At 38.2% G+C, this 26678-nt stretch overlaps 1 protein-coding gene across 1 annotated transcript in view; it reads right to left on the bottom strand.

Moving 5' to 3' along the window:
- LOC122794524 (inositol-tetrakisphosphate 1-kinase-like) overlaps positions 1 to 26678 on the bottom strand; it is a 721296-nt gene that overhangs the window by 613151 nt on the left and 81467 nt on the right. Inside the window, exon 2 of the mRNA XM_044062994.1 lies at positions 20126 to 20150. Within this exon, the coding sequence (XP_043918929.1) occupies positions 20126 to 20150 (25 nt within the window). The remainder of the gene's footprint in view (positions 1 to 20125; positions 20151 to 26678) is intronic.

Genomic DNA, 26678 nt, shown 5'->3' with positions numbered 1-26678 from the left:
CAGCAGTTTCCTTTCTAATTTACATTTCAGACTGGGGTTAAATCATTTAGCATTAAGCCGAGGTAGTAATTCCTCACTTACCCTGAATGACATCATGTTTAAGACATGCTCCTCTTTTACTAGCAGGCTAGTTCTAATGTTGTCAGTGGACAGATTTATGTCAGTCTCAAAACTAGTACATATTACCGGCCATAACAGTTAGCCTTTTGGCAGCTCAGTTTCTTCTACTTTCTGACTAAACACTGGCTACCTTACCATTATTATTAACCTCTGAATCCTGTATCACAAACTATTCCTCATCTCCCTAATATACTTCCAGTCCTTTCCGGTAAATTTTACATTTCCTACATGCCTCTTACATAGCACTGCAACAAAAGTATCACTGACATTTGGCAAAACCACATCTGCTTTCCTATATTTGAGCTTACCTCACAATAAGTGCATCATATGGAGCTGGCAAGTTCTTTGCTTTGTATAGCTTTCTGAAAACTTGCCTGTCAGCACATCGGTGCTATGGTAGACTACTAGCCAGAAGTTGTTATACCCTCTACCCCCTTACCAGTTATATACATGAAACTAAGCAGTACATCTTTACAAAATCTTTGCAACCTCCCCCAAGTATCAAAGTGGCCCCTTTTTTCTGCTGGCCAAAATCATCCAGAGCTTTAGTTAGAGACCATGCAGTTACACTGTTACTGTCCCAGGTCTGCTATATATTCCTGGATTTCTTGGAGTACGAAGGCCACAGCCTTCTTTCTGACCATGTTCAGATCTGTCCAGCTGTCTCTGTCCATTTCTTCATATGTAACACATACTGATACTCTGACATAGCAGTTGCTTATAAAGAACTTTGTTAAACCATTAATTCTAAACCTGTACAAGTCATACCATCTGACCTTGGTATATCCTCCAATCATTTAGGAGTTTTATGAAGAGGGTAGCAAATGAAAGACCAGCTAACATGTAGAGATCCATGTTATGTTTGTTAAAATACTGGAGGTTAAGTCTCTCTCTCTCTCTCTCTCTCTCCCTCTCTTTTACTCACTCTGTCTCTTCCCCATGTGAGTGTATTTCACTCTCTCTCTATTTCTCTCCCTCCCTCTCTCTGTTTCTCAAACTCTCTGTATCTAATAAGCTTACAGGCAAGCTTTCCTATCACAGAATTATTACCTTAAATAGACACACCTTTATGAAAAATAAGAGTTGTTATGAAGTGCATAAAAAGATTAATGGAAACAAATGATTTCAGTATAAAATCCCAAGGTACGCATTCAGTTTTACGTTAACTGATACCCTCATGTTGAAAGAAGACTCTAACAGAGTCCCACTCAATCAAATGTTGCTTTTTGACAGATCAACAGACAATTTATTCAGATCAGCCTGGAACATGTGAGTTAACATTATTTTTTTCTTTCATATCCTGAGGTTGAGAGACCCCAGAGACAATTATAATAAGTAGTGAGACTGCAGGCTACATAGCCCTCTGCATAGAAAGGCTGGCATTACACCCCACACAAAAAAAAATTTAAGATGTCTCTTGATCAGACATTTGGGAGAAATGGACCACTTTCTAGATTAAGAAAGTTTGTTTTACACTAGTGCTTTAATATCACTTATTTCTAATATCAGATAGCTTACAGAAACATACTTAAAAACATCAGAGTTTTTTGTCCAGGAGAGGCTAACTGGGTAGCATAGTTGGACCACTTATTTATAGGGCACCAGATCTAACTGAGGTCAGCTGGTTAAATTATACTGACCAACATCTAGGTGCTGGCTCTTAAAAATCTGAGTTCAATTCAATTAGACAACTGAAGTAAACATTAATACAACCAAATGTTACTAGCTGATAGCATCTAAAAAGTGTACCATAAAGGTTGCTCTTTTCTTCTTTCTTCGGAAAAGCATTATTATCTGAATGTAGCAAAATGTTCATTTTTCTTCTTTCAGTACCTGCTGACATTAGCCACTGCCTCCCAATCACCCATTACTATCTCCTGTTATTCCTTGGGAGTAGGAGAGCATCAGCTGCTGTTACACTACATTTGGGGAGATGTCTGTTATGCCTCTCCCAGCAATAACGTATCATATTACAATCATATCCTAGTAGGGACTCTCAGAGTGTTACACACTCCCACCTTCATGGATGGTTGTCATAATCTACCTCATCTCATTGTGTGTGTGTGCCTGTGGCCTCCTTCAGTGTTTGCAAAGCATCACAAAAGGTAACACGCTTCTCATTTTTCCAAACCGATGTCCATCACTAGGGGCTACATCTCAAACACTGGCTTCACATTATTATATGATTCAAACCCTGAGCCTTAGTTTGGAGTTAAAGCCTTCTAAAAGCTGTGAATCTTTTTCACTCTCACTATGTCAACCTTTTTTTTTATTTGGAGAAGAAGCCAGAATTCAAATAGTTCCTTCAGACAAATTTTTATTTGGATAAGTCTTTTCATCTATTTGACTTCTTTGGATATGGCATAAATGCAAACAGTCAATACAACAATGAAAACATTGGTGTTTTAAGTATCTAATGATGAGGGGCATGCATAAGTTGGATTGGCCTTGTTTCTCTTCCATGGTTAGACTTACTGCTGCCTGATAGGTCACTCTGTTGATACTTAATTGGCATTTATCCCTAGAAAGGGGAAGGGGTGGGGAGCTCCTCAGCCTGTTCCTTTTATAAACATTTGTTTCACAGTTAGTCATAACAGCATTTACAGATTCATGCTTATAAGTCATTTTGACCAGTTTCTCTGAAAATACCATACCCGGATTTATTTTGCTGCCATTGGTATAAGATTTTTCTGGACATTTTGACCCTTAGTAAATTTTTCCTACCTGTATATTCACAGTCCTGTAATCCAATCTGGCTATATTCATATGCATCCTGTCAGACACTTCTGGGATTCAGGGTCCACTTTTATGGGGCATGCTTGTGGCACAACAGTAAATACATTTTTACTTTTTCTCTTGCGTGCCTGCCCCTTGTTACCGAACATTGGGACACTGACATTTTAGAAAGAAAATATTAATGACAGAATACATCTGATGATAAAAACATTCATTATATATACGATTTTACAGGACCATCTGGTGAGATTAGTAATAACGAGCCTGCTTTTTTATGCTATACTTTTTATTAGTGGGGGAAGTATTACAGAAACCTCACTAGATCTCACCCCTTTCCTGTTTTGTGTTGTGTGTTTTTCTTGACAATCCCTTCAAATATGGTCAAGTTGGAGTTGTTAAATATATGTGCACCCCTATGTCTTGGCAACCTACTTGTTTTTTTTTTTTTTTTTAGTTCATATGTAATATATGAAATTCTGTCTGTAGCAAAGGCCTGTTTAGGTTTATAATCATCCAGTTATGCTACTTTCAAAATACAGCAGCCTACTAATAGAAACACAAGCACACACGTTTTATATTATTAAAGGCATTTCTAACTGTAGTCAAAATTGCCTCCTTGACGCCAGTTTACTGAGTATAAAGTGAATGGCAAAACATGTTTAGATATTGTGGCTATTCTAAAAATATATAACATATAAAAACAGGAATGAAAGTACTGTAAAAATATAATCTTGATATAATAAATGAATTTTAACACTTTTAGATTTTTTACAACAAACTTGTTTTTTAATTATTTTGGAATTCACCATTATGATATCTCCAAATACTGATAATCAGGCCACAAATTCCAAGACCTATTATGCATTATTATAATGCTTATACAAGGCTGGCCTTATTCTAGTACATTGTAATTCTTTCTGCTAGGCCAAACATTATTAAGGAATGAAAACATTTGTGGAATACAAAATCTTTCTACTATATGCATGAGCTGTATGTGGGTTCATTTATATATCACCTCCTCTTTATTTTCAACACATGAAATCCATTTAGTCCTTTTTTTTCAATAGGGGAAAAAGCAGAAAGCAATAGGGTGTTTCCTTGAGAAGAGGATGATTTAACACATTCTTTCATTGTGAGAGCTCAGAATGGACACACTTGTAAAAAAAATCAAGTGTTTGCATCCTGATTTATCCTACTAATTTATATTACTATAGACCTAAACAGTCCTTTGCCCCAGAGCGACAGATCGCTTATGTAACATATGAATTGAATGTTTAACTAGTAGACCCTGGTGATGAATACCTGGCTGGAAGAAAGAGAAACATGTTACCTTAGGTCAGCTCTCATGGGGTGGAAGGTATAACAAGGTTCATCCTTAATTCATGTTTCAGTCTCTTTTTCCTGTTAGTGCAGGATATGACTGCAATCAGACATAGTAAGGGTTAGGTAAAGGGATATCATATTTGTCATAGAGTTTAACTTATAGGTTCATAGGTTCATAGGTTGGTATGAGGCTATCGGCCCTAGGGCCTATACAAGCCTAGCCATAACAATTCCCTGGATATGTCTTCCCACAATATTTACTTCCTTGGACCTCTGTCTAGCAGAGTGACTGACGTGATCCCCGGGGAGAATTTCCTATCTCCCATCCAATCATCAAGGTTCCTTTTGAAGAGGGCCAAGGAGGCGCTCTGCTTGACATGTATGGGCAGTCTAATCTGGAGTATGGGGAGTCTCTGGGTCAGGAACCTATCCCTCCAGCATGTTTTGTTCATTGTGATGACAAGGTTTAGATCTCTGGAATGTGTGGCTTTGAGGGATTGGGATTTCTTTAAGTGGAGCATGTCCAACAGCTCAGGGTTTGACATGACCTTGTATGTAAGCAGAGATCGCCTCTGAGTAGACGATATGCCACAGAGTATAGCTGGAGTTTTTTTAGATGGTCAGCTTAGGGCATCTGCATTAGGCTTGTAATTCTTTTAGTGAGGTATTTATGCAGCCTTTCCAGCTGTTGCAGATGTCTTGTGAGGTACATACCAAATGGGGCATTGTACTCTATAATGGGTCTAATGAGGGATAAGTACTGTGGGACAATGACCTCCTTTTTTCTGGATGAAAAGCCCTTAGTGATGAGGTGTGCCACATAGAAGGATTTCTTGACTGTTGTGGTGATGTGGTTATTGAAGGTGAGACCACTGTCCATCTGTGTCCCTAAGTCTCTCATCACACTTTCAGTGTTTAGCGTGCTACCACCTATGTGGTAATTCATGGGTACATGGTTTTTCCCAAAGGGGATGACTATACATTTCTTGGCATTAAGCTTGAGCCCATGGCTCTGGCACCAAGCATCTGTTTCTGTAAGGCCCTTTTGCAGAATATCCACATCATTTGAGGATTCAATAACGGCTCCCAGTTTGCAGTCATCTGCGAACTGTGTTAGCCAGAGTCCCTTAGTGTTGGCCTGTCCTGCAGAGAAATAGATGTCAAACAAGAGCAGTCTCAGGACTGAACCCTGAGGTACTCCACTTGTCACTTGTCTGGAGCTGGATTTGGAGTCGGCTACTTTTACAGACTGGGTTCTGTCAGTAAGCCAGTTAGCAACCCATTGAGTGATGTAGGGATTTATGCCCAGCTTAGTAAGTTTATCTATGATTCCAGAGTGGGGGATGGTGTTGAAGACCTTGAAGAGGTCCAGATAGGCTGAATGGACTGCCTTACCCCCGTCCACAGCTTTGGAGACTGATTCAAAGAAGTCAGTCAGGTTCAGGAGACAAGATCGGCCCTTCACAAACCCAAACTGGGTGGGGTCCAGTGTTTGAAGGTTGCCAATGTCTTTGTTTATAAGTTCCATGATAATGTGTTCAATGCCCTTGCAGATCAGGCTCATCAGACTGATGGGGTGGTAGTTCCCGGGATCCAAGGTGGATCCCCCCTTGTGGAGTAGAATAACTGTAGCTGTGCACCACTCAGTGGGCACGAAGCCTGAGGTGAGGCTATGATTAAACATGACCTTAGGTGAGGTGCCAGTTCATTTTTTAGTTCATGTAGTACACAGCCTGGGATGTCATCTGGTCCCATGGAAGCTGTATTGTTAGCTTTGGAGAGTGCGGTTTCTACCTCTGTGGCCATGATTACCGGAATTTGGCAATCTTTTGGTATTGAGATGGGCCCTTTAGTGGATGAGAGGGAAGTGAAGTTGGCACTAAATCGATCTGCAAGAATATTGGCAATATCCTTGGGATCAGTATATTTAATGCCATTCTGCTGTAGCTCAGAGCAGATCTAAGCATTTCCATTTAGATTCTTGACATAACTATAGAATGCCTTGTGGTTGTCTTTGGAATCTTTGGCAATTTTATTTCCATAACTAGCTTTGGATGATTTTATGAGGGATCTCAGCTTCTTACTGAGGCTGCTAAGGGAGTTTTTTGCATCCTGGGATTTTCCTCTTTTCTGCAACAGTTTCTTCCTTCTGTTGTATAGTTTGTTTATGGCAGGAGACCACCAGATTGGCTTCCCTTTTTTGGAGGACAGTGTCTTGGTTTTATTTGGGATGACACGATTCATGCATGAGTGGATGTGCTCGTACAGTGCCTTAGTGTAGGATTCAGCAGTTGAACTTTCAACTCCAATCTGCATGGGTGTCATGAAATTTGTCACTTCTGACTTGAGTAGCATGAAGTTGGCTTTGGAAAAGTTTTTTACTGAGGTTTCCTCACTGGGGTTGGGGGTGGGATGTGGATGTCAAGGATGATTGGCTTATGGTCAGACCTGACCAATGAGGGGGTGACCACTGGTGTGGAGCATCTATCTCCCATGTTGGTAATGATCAGGTCTAGAATATTGGAGCCTCTGGTGGGACAATGGATTAGTTGATCCAGGGCGTTGGAATTTATCAATTCCAAGAACCATTGGGAAAAGGTGTTGGTAACCGAGTAGTTTTCCCAGTTAATGGCAAGGTAGTTGAAATCACCCAGTATTAGGGTGTTTGGTTATATCTTAATATTTTCCAGTATGTCTAGAAAGGTGTAGTGAGAATCTTGGGGTATGGTGGAGGATCTGTAGCAAGCTACAATTTGGATTGCAGTCTTACCTAGTGTTAGTTGCACCTGGAGAATTTCAGATGCATTATGTTGGACAACTAGCCTGGAGGTGTGAATATCCTTGGTGAATATGGGCACTCCTCCACCTTTAGTGTTTTGGTCTTGGTTTAATGGCCGAAAAGTGTGGTAAGAGTGTAGCCTGGTATTGCAGGGGTGCTCTCTAGAGCCTTAAACCAGGTCTCAGTTACTTCGCAGATATCAATGTTCTCCATTCTTAGGAGTGCCTCAAGAGAGTGCATTTTGAGGACTGGACTTCTAACACTGAGTAACATTACCTTCAGATTTTGCATGCTTGTACCTGCTACAGTGGTGGTTTTGTCCTTTGAACCTTGCCTAAAAAAGGCACTATAGGGTTGGCAAGAGCTTTAGCCAGTAACCTGAATCCCAGGGACAACAGGTGCAGACCATCTCTGGCAAAGCATCATGGTTTGTCAATCATGTTGTCCCAGGCAGACAGATACTGGATCCCCTTTGAATGACACCAGAAGCTTAGCTAATTGTTGAAGTCAATCATTTTGTCCTTATACTGTGGTATAATTCTGGGTAAAGGCAGAATGCTACTCAGGGCTAGGGTCATACCTGCCTGGGCCACATGATCCGAGAGTTGTTCCATGCCTCTTTTCATGTAGTCCAGGGAGGTAAGTCTCAAGTCATTCACTCCAACATGGACAATGACAGAGTCATATTTGTACTTGTAGTGGAATGACTTGAGTGCATGCGTTATGTGGCGGATCCTGGCACCCGACAGGCAGCTTACTAATTTTCTCCTTGTTCAGCCTGTTGGAATTCATCATTCTTAATTTTAAATTTTGTATTTTGTTAAACGCAATACATTGCAAAAGGTACCTCCCTGTGCCTAAACCCTTCTTCCTGACAATTATGCAATTAACAGGTTTTTCAACATAACGCAAAAGCATTAAGATTTGCAAACAAGCATTTGGCAATATTACAACACAATTTACAACAATTAAAATGTGACAGAGTAATATTTCTGCTACTGAAATATTTTAATGTTTCTATTAAACTCTGATATGTAGAGTATGGGCTGGCTGCCTAGCTGGTATTTATTAGAGTAACTGATGAAAACTCTTAAATCCAAAAATATACAAACTGCTTATTTCAGTTAATATAGACTGTTTTATACACTCAATCACTATTGCATATTTTTGAACATTTTAGGTAGAAAAAATTCCAGTTTAAATCTTCCAGATATGACTGAAGTAGGCTGCAGAACACCTTAGGCTCAGTGGATTAGGTCTGAAATACATAACAAGGGCTGCATTATGCTCAGCTGATGCTCTCCTGCTATTTCCTGCTCCATGAAAAGTGGGCTTTTTCATACGTACTGTTTTATAGATATTAGGTCATTCTGCTGCTCCAAACTATGAATATGTTCTGACTGATTTGTGGTCTTTACTGTCCCAGAAAATGCACTAAACTAGAACTGCACAGCATACAAACTACAATCAAGATAGATAGGAAATTGTAAAAATCCTGTATGAGCAAGCTAGCAAGGTGAATTTGATAGGATGTTATGTGTGTGTGCATTTTTAACCAAAAGGTAACAAGGTCATACAGACAAAACATTCAGTAAAAATTGCAAAATAAACTCAGCCAAACTAGAGTTTTCACTGTATGATACCTTAAATCATCTGCAATGACCCATGGGATATATTAAGGACATCAAATGTTTCAGCTATATGGTTTCTGAATGTCCATGAATTTTTTACTTTTTAAGTCTTTGCAGTTGCATTCAGACCAATAAAGCCAAACCTCACTAGCTGTGTATCCACTTAAACTGTGCTTATGAGGTCAATAAAAAAGCTAAAACATGCATACCCACATTTAGTAGTTGCTACAGTTTATATCCTGCCTGCACAGAGCACTATGAGGCTCATGTTTTAATTAAAAAAAAAGTCTTCTGTTAAACTGTAGAAAACCACTTGCTACAAATGTAGCCAACAGTTGCTATAGTTTATACCATTTAAACTGTAGCAAACCTGTTTGCTATAATGTAGCAAGCAATTGCTACAGTTTATACCCCACACAGAGTGCTACTGGGTTTAAGTTTGACCACAAATGCAATACCAGTTTTTAAAAGCCAGTAGTGTACTAGAGATCAGAACTGAATAATTGCACCCCCAATGCTTTGTATCTGGGGTAGCTGCCCCTCACACCCTGCCTTAGCTATGCTACTGATTGCAGTCAATAAATAATTATTGACATTTGAGTTTCACGCTTCATATTCTTCAGAAAACTAATGCAAAACCTATTATTGTAGCTACTTTATAAAAGCAATTTTTTTAAATCTGTTCCTATTTTTGGGCCTTTGTCCCACCATTATTTTTGGTTTTGTCCTTGATATGAGGTTGAGGGGATATGGTTCTGTGACAGGCTTAGGTACTGTTATAAAACTGTATGTAAATGATGGATTGAAAGTGCTGGAGTGTACACCTACCTGTACATACATAAAGGGGTGGGATATAGAGAAATACACATTTGCACCAGTATGAGTAGGTTTTTTGAACTAAATGTTTAATGTAGACAATATTTTGGAGATGTGTTTCCAAATTTATAATTGCACTAATAAACAATGATTGTCATTATTTTACCATAAATTCTCAGGGTCTTTTGATCATGGAAGAAAAACAGGGAAAATAAAATAAAGTAAGAAATATCTTCACAAGTTTGTCAAGCATTTTCAAACCTCATTGTCAAAAATCCATTTGCATTTGGAAGGAGCAATTTCAGAAATGGTCTAAAAAAGTTAAATTTGCCATATCCGTGCTGTGGGCCAAAAAATGGTCACTCAAGCTAACAACTGTAGTCATCTTCATAGTATTTAGTTTGCCATTGTATGACAAGTGGCCACGTGCAGACAGTCTGTGATCCCCGGTGTCAACTAGGGAGACAGAGCAGTATGGAAAATAGCACATGCAATGATATATGCAAATGACTGTATCCATCTATCCAGCCAACTAGCCAGCCAGCCACCCATCTGTGCTTACGATTCACATCTAACCTCTATAGTGACCAAGATCACAGCTGCCACCATCCATAGACTTTAAACACATTCAGTTATTGGCATGTGTTCTAATGAGTGCAAAATAAATGCAGATGAGTGCCTCTGAAACAGTCATAATTCTTAAGGCACAGTAAACAAGTTACTATATCAGGAAACAATGTATGGCAACTTCCAGAGTTGCAACAAGCAAAGATGATAGGAGCAAAAACAGCATTTGTGAATCAGCACTTATTGATTATCAATGCTGCTACCTCACACCTTGCAGTTCAATGTGGCAGCATGTGGTGTGGACATAAAAGGTACCAGCACCAGGCTGCATACTACCACCCTAGCAAATGTTTGACCATTTTTTGGTGTGCAGAGATAACTTACAGGTGTTGATTGAAATGTATCACCCACAAACATGATCCAAAGGAATCCTTGGACTTCCTGTATTGCTGGCCACAAAGTTGTGTATCTCTTACCATATATTTTACACAAACTTTCCAGAAACAAATAGGGGTGCATTGGGTATATCACAGGCATCAGTCTGCATAATATTCACTACATACCTTGATATGCTACTTCCACACATGGAAGAGGATATCTATTTCCACAGGACACCAGGGGAAATAGTCATCACCATGCATGGCTTCTATGACATTTCCTGCCTACCTGACATACCAGGTGCTATAGATTGTGTACATATGGCAACAAAGACCTGACCTGGCGTGCTTGCCAATAAGACTACTATGTCCTAAACTACCAAATAGTGTGTAATGTTCAGGGCATAGGCAAATTTAAAGAGAGAGCTAGGGCTGCTGTAGCTCCCCCATCAGTGCTTATGTTAAGAATTAATCAGCCAAAAATCACAAAACAGTTCTGAAGCAGGGTGTCACTACTGATGTCATATTTAAATTACGTGTTTGCTAAATGTGTTTTTATTGGTTGGTTTTTAGACTTCTGTGTGATTGGTGCAGCTCTCTTGATAAGGGCTGTAGTCCGTTGTTTTGTATTAAGGTCTGAGGAAACGGTGTTCTGTGAAAGAGCTTAACTTTTTGTTATTAAAATTCTTTTATTTCTACTTTCATTTGTTTTTATTACACTCCTTTTTGCTGCTTGTTGCTGTGGTGATTGAAGTCTTTTTGGATTGTCCCATACTACAGTTTCATCTATAAACTGCACTTGCTAGCGAGCTCTTTTATTCTGAAAAGTAGTCTGATCCACATATTTCTAACAGTAAAACATGACAATCTTGCAGAGTTTTTGTTTCAGCTAGTAAGTTATATAATAATTTGCAGTGACTTCCAGATATTACTATGTATATACCAAATAAATGAATCCAAAAGAAAAATAAAAAGCATGTCAGTGCTGTTAATTTCATGTCCGTCTCTTGCTATATTATTTATTGGAATATTTATACCTACTTAATATAAGAATTCAGTAAATACATAAATTATGTAATACCAATGAAATTATATTTTTTGGTTCGTCGTGTTACTCCTCATTTGTTGATATGTCAGTTTTAAGCTTTTTTAACATGAAAACATTTCTAAATGAAATTAATGCACAGTTATATATAAAAACTGTGGATCATGTAGCAACATGTTGTATTTGTGTCTCTTGCAGTTTAAAGCTACAGTAAATAGATTGACCTTATATGAAAATGATCAAATATAATATGCCCCAGCAACTTGCATAAACTCAGAACTGTGATATGTGAGATCAAGCATCATGTATACTCACTGATGGCAGAACTAGATTCTGTATGCGGTTTGCACCAAACTGTTGTTTATCATGGGCAAAGCCACTGTTGTTGTCTTTCGGCTTTTCCTGGTTAGGGGTCGCCACAGCGGAACTCCGGTCCTCTAATGATTGGCAGTAGATTTTCACAAATGCAGAGGTGCCAGCTCAATGTTCAACCTTCAATGAAGGCACGCACATTTACGCATGTCTTTCGAACGCCCACCCAACCGCGGGGAGGACATGCAGACTCCACACAGAAGGCACTCCCCGCACTCCACTGATCTACCAAATAATGAAGTTTTATTTTCATTAGCTGAAATTTTGTGTGTTGTGCTGGTGATTGCTACTTTGGTTTCCAGTCAGCATGGTTGTTCTGTTTGTAATTTTGTAATTTTTGTGGTGTATACAAATGGATCAAAAACAAATTTTGTGCGTCCATAAGAGATTAAAACCAAATTTTAAAAACAGAATACAAAGTAAAGAAAATGGCAGACAAAATTAAAGTTTTGTTGAAAGAGTAGCCAAGACTAAAAAGTCAGATTCTATGAATTCCTCTCTTTTGGACTTAGTACTAATTTTGAATTATTACAGGGTTTTTGTAGAAAATGGAAAACAGTGGCTTTGAGTAAGAATTCAAAAAAGGGATTGTCTCAATCGACAGCCCAAATTTATTTTCCAACAAACTGCCCAACAAACAAGAGGAAAAGATTATACTGAAGTGTTTTAGTCACTAGTAAAAATCAGCTTTGCAAAACATGATGTTTGTGAAATCACCTTCCTATGACTTCTTGAGTACAAAGTAGAATAGAACCCCAGTAACATTTTTCCATACAAAAGTATTGCCAGTGTAGTTTCTCAGTGTACAGTAGCAACAATTTACTCGCTTTCACAAATTTTGTGGAGTTAATATATTTAAATTCAGGACATAAAGATAAATCACAGCAGCCGGTGTGAGATCCATGGTTGATGTTCCTTCTGTGCAGTTAATTAGAACTCACAACTGTTTTTCACAAGCAAGGTACACAGCACAATGTACATCTTTATTTTTAAATCACTTTTTAATGCAATTTAGCTTACTGTGGTGGGATGACTTTATGTAGCACAGTGTTGTGATACAGTTAAAAATGTAAGCTTCTATTTTCAGTTCAGGCACATATGCATGTCTAAGAACAACCACTTTGCAAAGCCAGACTTTGCGGTTCACCATGGGATGAATCAGTCCATGTTTAACTTCACATGGTTTACAGGTTTGCAGAGTCACAGTGGGAGGTACAAGTGGCTGATTGCACTCCAAATGTAGAAAACCTGGAGTAAACCACTGCCTGTGTACTAAATCTATAGCCTTTGGTACCAGGCTAGAATGAAGCAAACATAAAGGGGTTACTATGGTTTGCAAGAAAGTAGGTTTTGCTCAGCATTTCTCAAATAATGGAAATGGTAACAGTACAACAACGGTGACAATGCATACGATGGCACTAGCCAAACTCTGCAATGATCACCTGCTATTCATCAATTCTCCAGTCATTGTTAGCTCCCCCATCTTTGTAGGTGTTTGGTTCTCCAGTGCAGAGGGTTGGCAATCAATGTGTCTGCAAAGCGCCTGGGTTATGCCCGTGAATCTCATATATGTATAAAACTTGTCTATGTTACCACTTTCTGATTATATTTAAGTAGATTTTTGTGTTTTTTTTTTTTTTAACATACTTTAACGAAAGTGTTTTTTCGATGAAAGTGATTTAGTTAAAGTGTGTTCGGTGGTAATGGATTCGGGCTTTTGATCTTTCGATCAGAAGTCCTAGATCCATATATATATATATATATATATATATATATATATATATATATATATATATATACATATACACACACACACACACACACACACACGTATATATATATATATATATATATATATATATATATATATATATATGTGTATATATATATATATATATATGTATATATGCATACATAAAATCAAAGAAGGTGTATTTCCATATCTCACACCTTCATTATGTTCCTACTGTCTCACTGAGCATGGGTTTGGCCGCCTGAAGGCACTATTCCTCTGTCTGGATGTGTATGGGGGGGTCAGCAATGTGCCTTTGCTACCACCTGCAAGATGTTCATAGCAAGCTACATGCTATGTGCAATGATTCCAAGGAAACATAAAAGCCAGTCATTTGTCCAAGGAACCTCCAGACCTGCTACACCCACTCCTGTCACATCCAGCACACAAACATAATCAATCTGACAGTGAGGTCAACAAACAGCAAGCAGAAGCCACAACGTACCCTTCCAAACAATGATTATCAAAGTACATGGCCGTACAGGTGAAGCTGTTTCTTGTGTCATCTAGTCCAGCTCTGTGGGCCCATATTGAGCACAGTTATAGTGGGGTGTCACACAGCACAAACATGATGTATGCAGTGTTAGTTAAAGGCTATGCTGGACAGTATACAGTCAAGTCACACTGTATATCAGACATCTCTATGTGCACCACACAGGCATGATAGTACAATGTGTCACAGTCATCATTATCATCATTTGCTCAGATGACAAGGGACATGAGTACACATGGCTTGTAACACAGCATGGGTAGGGAAGTAAGTCATGAGAAGCAGTGATCTGGTCTTGTGACAAAGGGTTGTCTGTGTCACAGACAATGGCCTCAAGTGGGCATTGTACTATGAGACCATGACTGATAGATGGGGCCACTCCATGCCTGTATTCTAGGATGACTGTGCTGACCTATACTGGTGTGACTGCAGGCCCCCTGTGCAAGGATGTTGTACTACTGTAAAAAGCAGACCTATATTGACTGTATTTGGAATGTGACTTGCCCCCAGAGGCAGCCATTTGTTGCTACCCACAATATGAGGTGATGTAGTGAGATTCCTCTAGACTCACAAGAACACATTGCATACTCTGCAATGGCCGTCTGACATCACCACCCTTGGTATGTTCATAATTCTGCTGCTGACAATATTGATGGATATGGCACTGATATCCTCTGCAGAAAGGAGGATATGGTTCACATTTCCAATTATAATCATCATTAGACCTAACATGGAATTTTTCCTGGATTCTAGCTTTGCCAAGGTGTTGGCCATGATGGGTAATATCATCTTGAAAGCCACACTCCACAAAAATCATCCCCATGTAAGGATGAGTAGCATCAGACTGTGCCTGTGTGCTAGTCTTGTACATCTGTTGTCTGATTTCTAGCACTATTTGCATATCAGAGTCGGGCTGTGACATGTAACGGTGCTGGAATCCCCTGATAGGCTACTCTATGTGTATATATACCAGTAATGGATTCAATAGACTCCTCTGCTGGTGCTGTCAAAGAGGGTGTAGTGCTGCTTCTATCTGCATGGGAAGCCCCCACCAATGGGGATGGTGAACACTCAATCTGCAGAGACTATAATGCAGATGTGGGTGAGATCATATCTTTACTTGAACAATGAATGGAGGACCACCCAGGAGTGATACAGTGGATGTGTGTCAGTCTGACTGTTACTCAATCTATGCCTCTACATGATTGTCAAACAATGTGTAGGTGCTGAAGTCAGCCTGTTGCTCTATCCCAGCTTGTACAGGTGTTACTATAGCAGTTATCTGACTTTTAAATATTCAATAGGAGGCAGCACAGAGCAAAGCTGAATACCCATCCCACATGTGAGGCTGTGTGTTCTGCATGAAAACAGTTGTACAGACTATACAAATATAGAACAGACATATACTTTGTATACAAGGTGTGTGCTTAGAATGAAAGGTGGGCCCCCTCCAATGGCTGACGTCTCTGCTACTATGTCACATACCTTCTCACAGGCCTATCTGATCATGTAAGTGACATAACTCTGACATTACTGTGCTGTGTTACTGACCATCGTTTCCCACATGTGGTCCCATGGAGAATGGTGACTACCCCCTCTCCCTAACAGGTGGCACAATGGTCATAAGCAGCTGTAGCAAGATGTCACTCAGCTGAAGTTGACCACTCTCTGCCATTCAGCTTATCTGGAAGACATGAGAACACCTGTGAGAACAAGATGCATAGCTGAAGGCTGGTGACAGCTGTTGAAAGTAGGCTACCAGACAGTTACTAATAGTAGGTTGCCATAGGTTGCCATAAGTATACACAAAAGGACAGGGGCATGAACAAACTTACTAATCCCCCAGACTATAGGAAGAGGTTGACATGTGCATGTCCTGAGCTGCAGAGGTTGCTATACAGAGGCCCACAAAGATATGTATGTAAAAGGAGAACTTCACTGACTGCATGCATTGGGGAAACTTATGAGGTCTAACATGACATGGGGCTGTTATAATTTGCAGCTAGGGTTACACATGGGAGTCCACGACAGTTGCCCCCACATCATAGGCTCACAGCACGTATGTATAGGGCATAAATGATAGTATAGGAATACGTAGTCCTGACAGCAGGCTGTCTTTCATCACTTAAAGTATAGATGTGCAGTTATATATGTACATTATGTATGGTTTATATACAAGTACAGATCAAAAGAGAACATTTTGCAGATTAATATGTGTAACGGTACTCTATTCTAAGGCAGGGGCTCACATGTACAAGACACCAGAGATATACATCATATCCCAGTACTGCAGAACACTGTGTATAACTACATGGCTGTGTCTTCTGAATGTTCTTCTTCTCTGTTGCCAGGCATTTACTGAAAATGCTGTATGTAAACTGTTACTCCTCCTTTTTTGGTTCAAGGTTTGGCATTTATAATGGTAGACCATGCCCTTAAACTTCAATTAAATAGCAATGTGTGTGCTATATATTCATATAAGGCTATGTTTCGTGTATGTCCATGAAGTGCTGTATTTTGATGAAATGTACAGGTGACATAATATGCAGCTAAGGACCAGAGCATGATGCTAATAACTCCTGAGTGAGAACTTGAGTAATGCTCTCTGTATATGTATGCACATTGGGCTTCATGGCTGCACTAGGCTGCACTGGTTATGATTCAGAATTCACATTTCTAGAGGGAATTCTAGGCCACCATCTTATTTTACAAGGCATTCCTGGTGATGATTGCTGACACATTCTCCTCAGAGAGTGCTTGCTGGATGTGCCGAGGACAACAAAGTTATGCTCTACCCATGGCATATGCAGTTCAGGGAGCAGCTTATGGAATCCTACCAGGGTCCATATCCTAAGGTTGTTACATAATAACTAGAGCTGCTTCATGAGGCTACCAGAATCTCCAGGACCAATAAGTAATGCAGACACCAGTATTATGACCTGTGCTAACCCCCCTCAAAATACTGCTATCAGTAAGAATCAGAGGTTATGCCAAAAAGACCCAAATGGTAGAGTAAGTATCTGCAATTGATGATGTTTGTTAAAGTGTCATTTTAACATTTGTTTTATTATTCAGAGCTCTAATCATAATAAAAGTTATTTCCTCTGACAGATACCAGGACTCATCTGTTGGGTTACTGCAAAGGAATGCATCTGTGCTGTGACTGCTGCTTGTCTGTCCAACCTTAAAGTACTGTATTTTGAGTGGTACTGCATAGTTGCTCAGTTGTGAGGTTATGGGCACCTGATGAGGCAACCACTAACTTGCAAATGCATGTGGATATATAGCTTAGTTATAACGCTGAGGAAACATTTCCAGGTATCTGTCATCATTCACATATATTTCAGACTGTAACTTAGTTGTAGAAATGCAGGCACATTACAAGCCTCTACTGTGAAAAGTGGACATGCAGGAGTGTAGTTTTGCAGTGAAGTCAACATCTCATTTATGCAATGGCTGTTTTACCTCTTGTGTTTTTTAATATAGACACAGCAAGAGGCCAGTCATGTTGGTTGCCACAGAAAATAGTGTGACATGTGGAACAGCATAGTTAGTGTGACACCCACCATGTTGTAGTACGCTACATGTGCTACTTTTAGGGCATATTCTGTAATGTTTTCCTTCCCATTGTGTCTTTTTCCCGCAGGTCCTGATGATACCAATAAAACACATGTGCATCAAATGCAGCTGGCCTTTGCCACTCTGGTTGAGCAAGTAAAAAGCTGGGAATGCCTCACTAGTAGGGTTCAACCTTTTTCAGGCATTGCCTCACTGGGGAGGGGGGGGGGGGTTACCTCTCTCAGGACGGTTACTCAGCTCAATCCTGATCCTGACCAGCAGGATCCTGTTTTCAGGATACCAGAGTGGAGTGTGGCTCCAATCACCAACCACCCTGACCCATCTAAGCCATCCTGTGGGTAAACTAACATCCTTCTGAGCCAACTGGCAATTAGTATGATACCTATCCTACCCCTATCCAGTTGCACTCCTATCCTATTGGTCACAACCCACCCCTTATGAATTGCCTACTTCTCCCCATCGTGATTTATCCAGCATTCATTTGTCTTTGTCCAGTATGCGCTGTACACATACTCCCCCCCACCTGTATGTGCATACCCACTTCTTTTGGGGGCAGTACACTGCACTATATTGTGATTAAGCTGTACAAGCCTTGCTCAGATACACAGGTGCACAACCCATCTATATGAGGCCTGGACACAGTTTTGATCTCAAACTTATCAGTCATCTTATCAGGCAAGTTCATGCAGTGAAATAAAATTAATTTGTTTTTTGGGAAAAGTTTGAACAATACTTGTATTATAGTTCAAGGAAAGATGTATAAAGGCACACTAGATAAAAATCTGGGGTACAACATGAATAATTTTCAAGTAATAACATTCAATTTAATGTCTATTTAAGCATAAAAAAGAAACTCCGGTGAAAGGCACTGGTCTGCTTATCTCTACTCAGGGATCAGAAATGCAGACATTTCAGGTTCATGAATGATGAGGGAGAAGGTAGAGGCATCTTCACTAAAACAAATTGTGCATTCATAAATATTTCCTAAAAACTTTTGAGTGTTATATTTACAAATTTGCTTTCATTTGTTTAAGCATTTTGACTGTTAATTTCATGCAGTTCGCAAACAGTGAAGCATATCAGCAAATTGTGTAATTAATATTATCAGTTTATAATTAATGAGCTTTTGTAGTAAATGGTGTTTTGGAACTGGAGCACCCATATTTGTCTTTTGGTTTTAACTGAAAAAAAATCAATTAATCTGGAAAGAAGTTCTAAAAATTAATCCCCTTTGATATTCCGTATATATGCTTACTTGCTCTAACAGTAGACATGCTGCATCAGCTGCACAACCATTTCTTATGCCTAACCTGCATGGATCTCTTGTGGTTATGTTCTATTGCCATTTACATTAAGTATCATCAATCCCTAACAAACGGCTAGAGTAAATCATCACCAGTGACTCAGATTTTGCTATACAAGTCACCAAACAGCCAGCTATGGAATGACATTTCGTGTACTCAATACCTGCTATTCATCAGCACTGAACTCAGACAATGCTGTATTATTCTGTATGTTAACCCACTTGGAAGGAGCTACTTGACTACATGACTGATAAAAGGAGGAGCAATCAAAGTACAACACAATGTCCCATCTTTGTACAACCTAACTCAAGACAATAGAAGCAAAAGACAGTGTAATAAAACAAGGGAAATGTAACCTTTCTTCCTGTTTCATTTGCTAAATCATCACATTAACATCCCTACTACAAGTAACGTACTTAACTGAAAAAATGTAATGCAATAATTGTAACATCTTAGTGATATAATAAATAAGTAAATAAACAACTTGGGGTCTCCTCAGGGACAAGTGTGTTAACAATCAAACAGGAAAAAATATCTGACCACCATGGAAAGGCAAGCCAGTGCATTTATTATGAAACAAAAATAAAAAACAGTGCGTGGTAAGTGCTTTCACTACCTAACGTAGCTTTATCAGACCATTAAAAGGCATATAAACATCATAGTTAAAAAGCTTTACTACACAATTAGAGTACAGATTTATAGACACACACCCTCAACTTAACCCACACATCTTGCTCATTAACAAAAGTTCATTAATATTCCGACCTTTGTCTGTTCGCTCTATTCTTTTTGTGTTACATATAACTGTGCTAACTTTGGGGAGTGAAATATATCTAGTTCTAGAGCAGGATATTTAGTCAGTGGTTAAATGGCCAATAATGATGAAATGCACAATGACTGAGTGAAGATCATTACAGGAGGACTATCCCCTTATACAATATGTAGCAAACTCAGCATTGTTTTTATTTAGTAACAGATGGAGTGGTCAAAGCCCTTTACAGACAGGTAGACATATACAAGCAAATCTGTTTACTTGTAGCGTGATCAAGAATGCTGTTAATTTCTGCAACTCGGCAAAGGAACTCAAATGTAGCAAAAAATTCAATGAGGTTTATAGACTATATTCTTTTCAACCATATATAAAAATTATCTGTACCTACCAGAGTAACAGTGTTCAGTAATTCTTTAACTCACCTTAACTACTTCAAGCCCTCTTTTTCTGCAAAATAAAAGAAATATAAAATTAAATGTAGTCAGATATGAGACAAAATAGGTGTTTTAAAATTCTGTATGTTATCTGACTATGTATGCTATCTCACACTTTACCTATGTCTTTAAACATTTCACATTGACAGTGTACTGCTTCAGTTTTCTGTCTTCACATCTGCGTTACAGTTGTATTAACACAGTAGTAAAATTTCAGCTTGAAAAACAAAACCTTTACTAGTGTCATACAAAAAATAAGTGCCATTATGGAGATTTAGCTCCATAAATTCAGTCTTTTGATACTCAGTCATTGTAGTAGTGGTTACTTATCATCTAGGATTCATGAAGATATTTTTGACAATGAGCCAGTTGTCAGTTTGTGTAACTTTCTTTCACTATCTACATGACTGATGGAGTGACAGGAGACTAGTAAATGGTATGTTACCATTAATAAAGCATAAGATACATTGCAGGAAGGGATTACTGCTTATTTTGTAATATGCCTTCATATATAGCATAGATGAATGCTAATGAATGTTATATATACTGTTATGCATGCTTTCAATTTTTTTCACAGTGCCGTGAAACTGTATGGTACAGGTGGAAGCTGTACATTATTATATTATGGAAAACAGATCAGCACTGTGGGAGCAGTACCACAAAACTCCCCAATGCACACTACACATCTGAAAAATCTTAATATTCAATTATGCTAGGAGGGTACACCACAGTTCTTCATGCTTCCTTAGTGTTACCCCACCTACCCTACTCTAAGGCCTTCTGGCATGTTTCACATACTCCTGAATGGTATCAAGCATTCTTAGTCATGGTGACTTATTGTCATTAAAAGTGCATATTACTGAGTTGCAATAATAATATATTGAAGAATAACTTTGGTGAATCACATGTATGCATGGCGTGTCTCACCAGTTCTGTGTTCTGTCAATAACACATGAAGGTGGAAGGGAATTCAACAGACATTAATAACTTTAGACCTATAGCAATCTTATCTCCCCTCGCCAAAATACTAGAAAAATGTATTCAAAAACAATAGACTATCTCCAGCAGGAAGAACTCCTATCACCTACACAATATGGCTTCCACCCTTCCCATAGTACTAACACTGCCCTTCTAACCTATATAGATACTGTCAATAAAACTAGAGATAAAGGCAAACTAATCTCTTCCTTATTTCTAGACTTGTCTAAAGCCTTTTTGACACAGTTTGTCACAGCAAACTTCTACTTCAGATATCCTCACTAGGTCTCTCTCAGCCCACCCTTCTTTGTTTCAAACACCTGTCCAATACGTATCAGACAGTAAAATGGCACTCCATGCTGTCTTCTTACATCCCAGTCACCGCCGGTGTACACTAAGGTTCTGTCCTTGGTCCCCTCCTCATTAACATTTTCACCAGCACCCTCTACACTTCCATGCAACAGGCCACCGTAATACAATACACAGATGAATCCACTCTCATTTGCACATCTGACAGCATGGTACACCTCCAACAAATTACTCAAGAAGCTTTAACAGCCACTAAAATGTGGCTTCATAACACGCAACCTAAAAAAGGCCAAGCTACTACTTTTTTTCCCCCAAAATTCCTTTCTCATGAAAAAAATGAAAAAAACAAAATTTAAAGTCCTCTCTTCTGATAATATAACAATTGAAATCACTTCTCATAGCAAACTATTAGGGCTGATAGTGGATGATAATCTTACATTCAACCTGCATATACTAAATTGCATAAGAAAAACTCAACAAAAACTAGAGATGCTTTACAGAGCCAAAAACGTTTGCAGTGAAGCAACTGAAAGTACACTTGCCCCTACTTATTTCCTCCCCATCTTCTTTATGGTGTCCCATCTTTAATAACCTCCAGGCTTCACAAAAATTAAAACTTGAACAATGCTATAACAAAATTGCTAAATTTGCTGCACATAGCCATTTCAGAACCCACCACTGTATAGCACTGACAAGCCGAGCTTGGTTAGAACTGCCACATCAGCTAACATATACACAACTTCTCACCGCTTACAAAATTATCCAGCATCCATCTTCCTGTCCAGCACTAAAAACATTCTACACAGCTATATTCTCAGTTGGTCATTGTGATCCAGTGACCAAAAACTCCTATCTACAAACCTGCTGGGCATTGTCTGCAGTCGTACAAGGTTACTAAGACCTGGAACTCCTTACCTGTATCCATCAGGTCTATACCCTCCCTCCCATCTTTCAAAACCACTCTGAAAGACTTCCTAGCTAAAATCTGGCTCTGTTCCTGCTCAGTATCTGGATAAACTATATCTGTAATTATGAACAAATATATTTTCATTCATTATACCTCCTTACACTTCCGTTTTCACTTACTTCCTTTCTGCTATCTAATTCTCTTCCATGACTTTCTCTCTAAATATAGCATAAGCCTGTTTTTCCCTCACTTCGTATTGCAATTCCTATTTGAACTATACTAACTTACCTTTAATTTCTCTATAAACTGTCTAAAATTTCTCTAAATAGTAAATAATTGTCATATACCTTATATCAATTCTTAACCAATGTTTTATATTATGTATACTATTTTACAATTATTTAAATGGCAGATATTTTTGTTTTATTTTTGAAGATTGTAAAATTCTTCTTCTTAAAATGTTTAGTAATAATTTGGAGCTTTTCTCCTGGATCTCTGCTGAAAATGGTCTTCTACCCAGTTGGACTTTTCTGGTAACAAATAAATAAATAATAAGAGCCACCCATTACATACAGGAGTTGATTGGGAACTGTCCTCAGGGAACTATTATTTATTATAATGTTATGCAAAGTAGTTGACAAAATGAACACTCCTTAATGCAGTCATGTGAGGAGATATGGACCCTAGACATAAGCACTTCACTGTATTATTTATTTACTATTTATTTATTTTACATTTGTTAACCGGGTTAGTCCACCTGAGCGATTGGCTCGTTTTCAGTGGAGACTCAGGGAGAGAAGCTCCACAGTCAGATTCTAAATTTTACATACAAACAGTTAAAAAATTATCATTTGCAACTAAATTTTACATAGAAACAGTTAAGAAATTATCATTTGTAACTAAATAAACAGTTAACAAGATAACATTTACAATAAACCATATAGAAGACACTTAGGTACAATGTCATGAAGGGTCTAAGCTGCTTGTCCACCAGGATCCACTATACAGTGGCAGCTGTACCACCAGTTGTAATATTTAGCTGAGGCTAGTGTTGTGGTACCACTGGAAAATAATCTATCATTTGACAGACACAAAGGAAACACTACATAACATAGTCAGTGCACGCTAGGAAATGAATGTCAGTCATTGTTCATAGAATCCCATAAACAGATCAATATGAGTATTCTAGTATTCTAGCAAACTGTTTATAGTCCGTCTTTCTCCCTCCTTAGTTACTTTGCTCTACACTTACTTTAAATGTTAACTATTTAAAAGCCATTAACTGCTTTCAGAAAGTTGTTTACCACATTTTGGTCAAAAGAAAAAAAATTCAAACTTACCTCTCCCATTAGAAACTTTAATAGCGTTTCATAAACAAAAATAATCGGTATATCTTCCCATAACATTCGAATGTCGCTTACATAAAGAAATCACTTCTATGATCCTACATACAGCTTCTTGATAGTTGTAAATAGTTGCAGCTTGAATTTCCAATAACACCAAGTGCTACTGAATGTTTACTAACATTTTGCTAAAAAACACTTGTCTGATTTTCTTGCATTATCCTTCAACAGCAAGATAAATTGCATCATGTGTGCTGTCAGAACAATGTCCAGCTCCAGCGCTCCTTAAATGAATTTTATCCCATAACTGACCAGAGTAGTCACAGCTCTTCTCTTAAGAATATTGTATTAATATTTGCAGCATATATTTACCAGACTGACAGAAAATGCAGTTTAAATGCACCATTCATGTGAATTGCCATATTTGTTATGTGCTGGAATGTTTATAATAAAGTTTTGAAAATAAAAAAGTAAGTTTTGTGAAAACTGAAATCCAGCAAAGAAAGTTATGCTCTTTAGAAAGATTGAAGGTTCCCACATGACATGAAAGGCTAGACTTATAGTGCCAGCTGTTATATAACAAGTCGAAGGTCGCTGTGTGTCAAAAGAACGTACTAGCCAACCTTACATTAGAGCTGTCTCTTTCATCTGGACAGTTGTCAGGTAGATGGCTGTGCCTAATTGACTGATTGTCAAATGCACAACCAGTCAACACTTCAGTGAAAAAAGAGTAGGTGTGCTGCTGGGGTGGGACTACTTTACTACAAGAAAAATGAGACCAAAATGCAATAACAAACCCCAGAGCAAATAGAACTGACTGCATAACAGAGAGAGAAAGAGACAGAGAACAACCCAATGACTTTGGTTCAGTTAGTGACTTAGCTGTTAGCAGATCTGGTTGACGTGGGCAAGGCCACTTTTCTCAGGTGACAGTGTTGAGAGCATGTATCGAGATATGAATTCTGTCAACAATCCCTGGTGGAGACTTGAGATGGATAGTGGCATCTATCTGCAATGGGGGGGGGGGGTGATAGATTAATTAATGGAAGTGGATGGCAATACCTCACTGTATCCCACTGCATGCTCAACAATTAGATGTTTGTAAGAATGCAGAGAAGAATAGAAGTCCTTAAAGGTAAAACCTCTAACACAGTTACCTCTCAGTGCTAAGAAAACAAACTCATGATATTCTCTCCTTCGAGAAATTTCACCATAGACAAAAGCTCCTTTAAAATAAAAAGCCACGATAACACTCTAATCAAAACTGTACCTCATACCAAACTACTTGGAGGCACCACTGATGAACACTTAAAATTCAATATACACATTCAAAATAATATTAAAAAAAACACAAAAAATAGGTCTGCTGTATAGACAAAATTGCTGTCAAACCGCTTTTACCAGACATACTCTAGTCTCCTCCTACCTGCACCCCTCTCTTATGTATCGTGCCCCTCTACTTACTCATCTCCAGCTTAGCCTAAAAAGACAAACTGGCAGCCTGCTATAACAAAGTCTGCAAATTTAAAAAACAGAACAACCAAAACTAAATAAGTCCACAGATGAATAGTGAAGCTAAGAACCACAGAGGATACAATTCAATAATCCAAGACACTTTTTATTGATTTTGCGCTTTCATCAAGGTGAAAGACTTCTTATTCTGATGAAGTCTTTCACCTTGATGAAAGCGCTAAATCAATAAAAAGTGTCTTGGATTATTGGAAAGTCTGTAAATTTGCTACAGGGTCCAAATACTCCACCCATCACTGCCATTCCCTCCACTCCCTAAACTGGCCTGAGCTTCCTAATTCAACAGAAAGGAACAAAAACAGTTTAAAACGAAAACCGGCAAGAAATAAACTGGAATAAATCCGAGCAGGATGAGGTAAAATTCAGGTTTAATTAGCACTTTCATGGAAAACAATGCCTCCCCTTCTTCAGACAAAGAACATTAAGTTTACAACGCCTTTATATTGAACTCCACATTTAATTATTCAATTAAGTAATTAATTACTTCTGTTAGATGAACTCTACACTTAAAAAACCTTTTGCAACTAACATGCACAAATCTAAAAATGCACTAATCCATAAATTCATATACATTCGTTACCATTAAAAATTTGTTCTTAAACTTATCACCTTGACTTTGTATTACCATAAATAAATAACTTAACTTTAACAAACTCCTTTCATAATATATATTACAGATGCCCATCTCCTATACTAACAAATCTATATTAACTAAAATTTTGTTTATTTATTATTTAAATAATTTAACACTTGTACATATTATGTTTTATATACAGAGTACTTCAAAGTACATTTCCATTGCGCCCTTATATTCCCTAAACCTTATACTATGAATTTATAATAAACTTACATAAACCGTCTATATTAAAATAATCATACATACATACTTACTCTAATTTATACATAACGTATTAATGCATCAGTATAGATCATGGTTCCCTCTATATTTTTACCTATATTAATATCAATCTACTACCTTAGCTAAGCCACCATATTTCACCTACTTAACCCTATTAGTTTAAGAATACTTTTTATAGACACATACTCATTCAACCCTGGTGGAACATGGGCCATTGTCCTAATCTGCCACATAATCTCATTAACCTCAAGCTTTATTTGCCACGGGCCACCTCTTAAATCACTTTTCGGTTGTTGAAGTATTATAAATTGAAATTTGTGATTTGAATGCTCCAAAATATACTTAGCTAGAGCATTTGTTGTATCTTTTCTATTGATGCAGTATAAATCCTCATACATTCTTTGTTTTATTTTTCTCTTCGTTTTGCTTATGTAATATACGGGGCAAAATTCACAACATGCTGCGTATATCAACCCTTTTCATTCACAATTGTATTTACCATTTACATAATACATTGTATCTCTTATGGTCACTTTGTTCCCAATTTTTATTTGTTTACATTGTTGGCATGATCCGCATTTAAACATTTCACAATTTTTACTGAAATTAGTTTTT

The sequence above is a fragment of the Protopterus annectens genome, chromosome 1.part0 (assembly GCF_019279795.1).
Source record: "Protopterus annectens isolate FY-2018-M chromosome 1.part0, PAN1.0, whole genome shotgun sequence".
Classification (NCBI taxonomy): domain Eukaryota; kingdom Metazoa; phylum Chordata; order Ceratodontiformes; family Protopteridae; genus Protopterus; species Protopterus annectens.
Note: the sequence above shows the minus strand (reverse complement) of the source record. Positions and strands in the feature narration are given on the sequence as shown.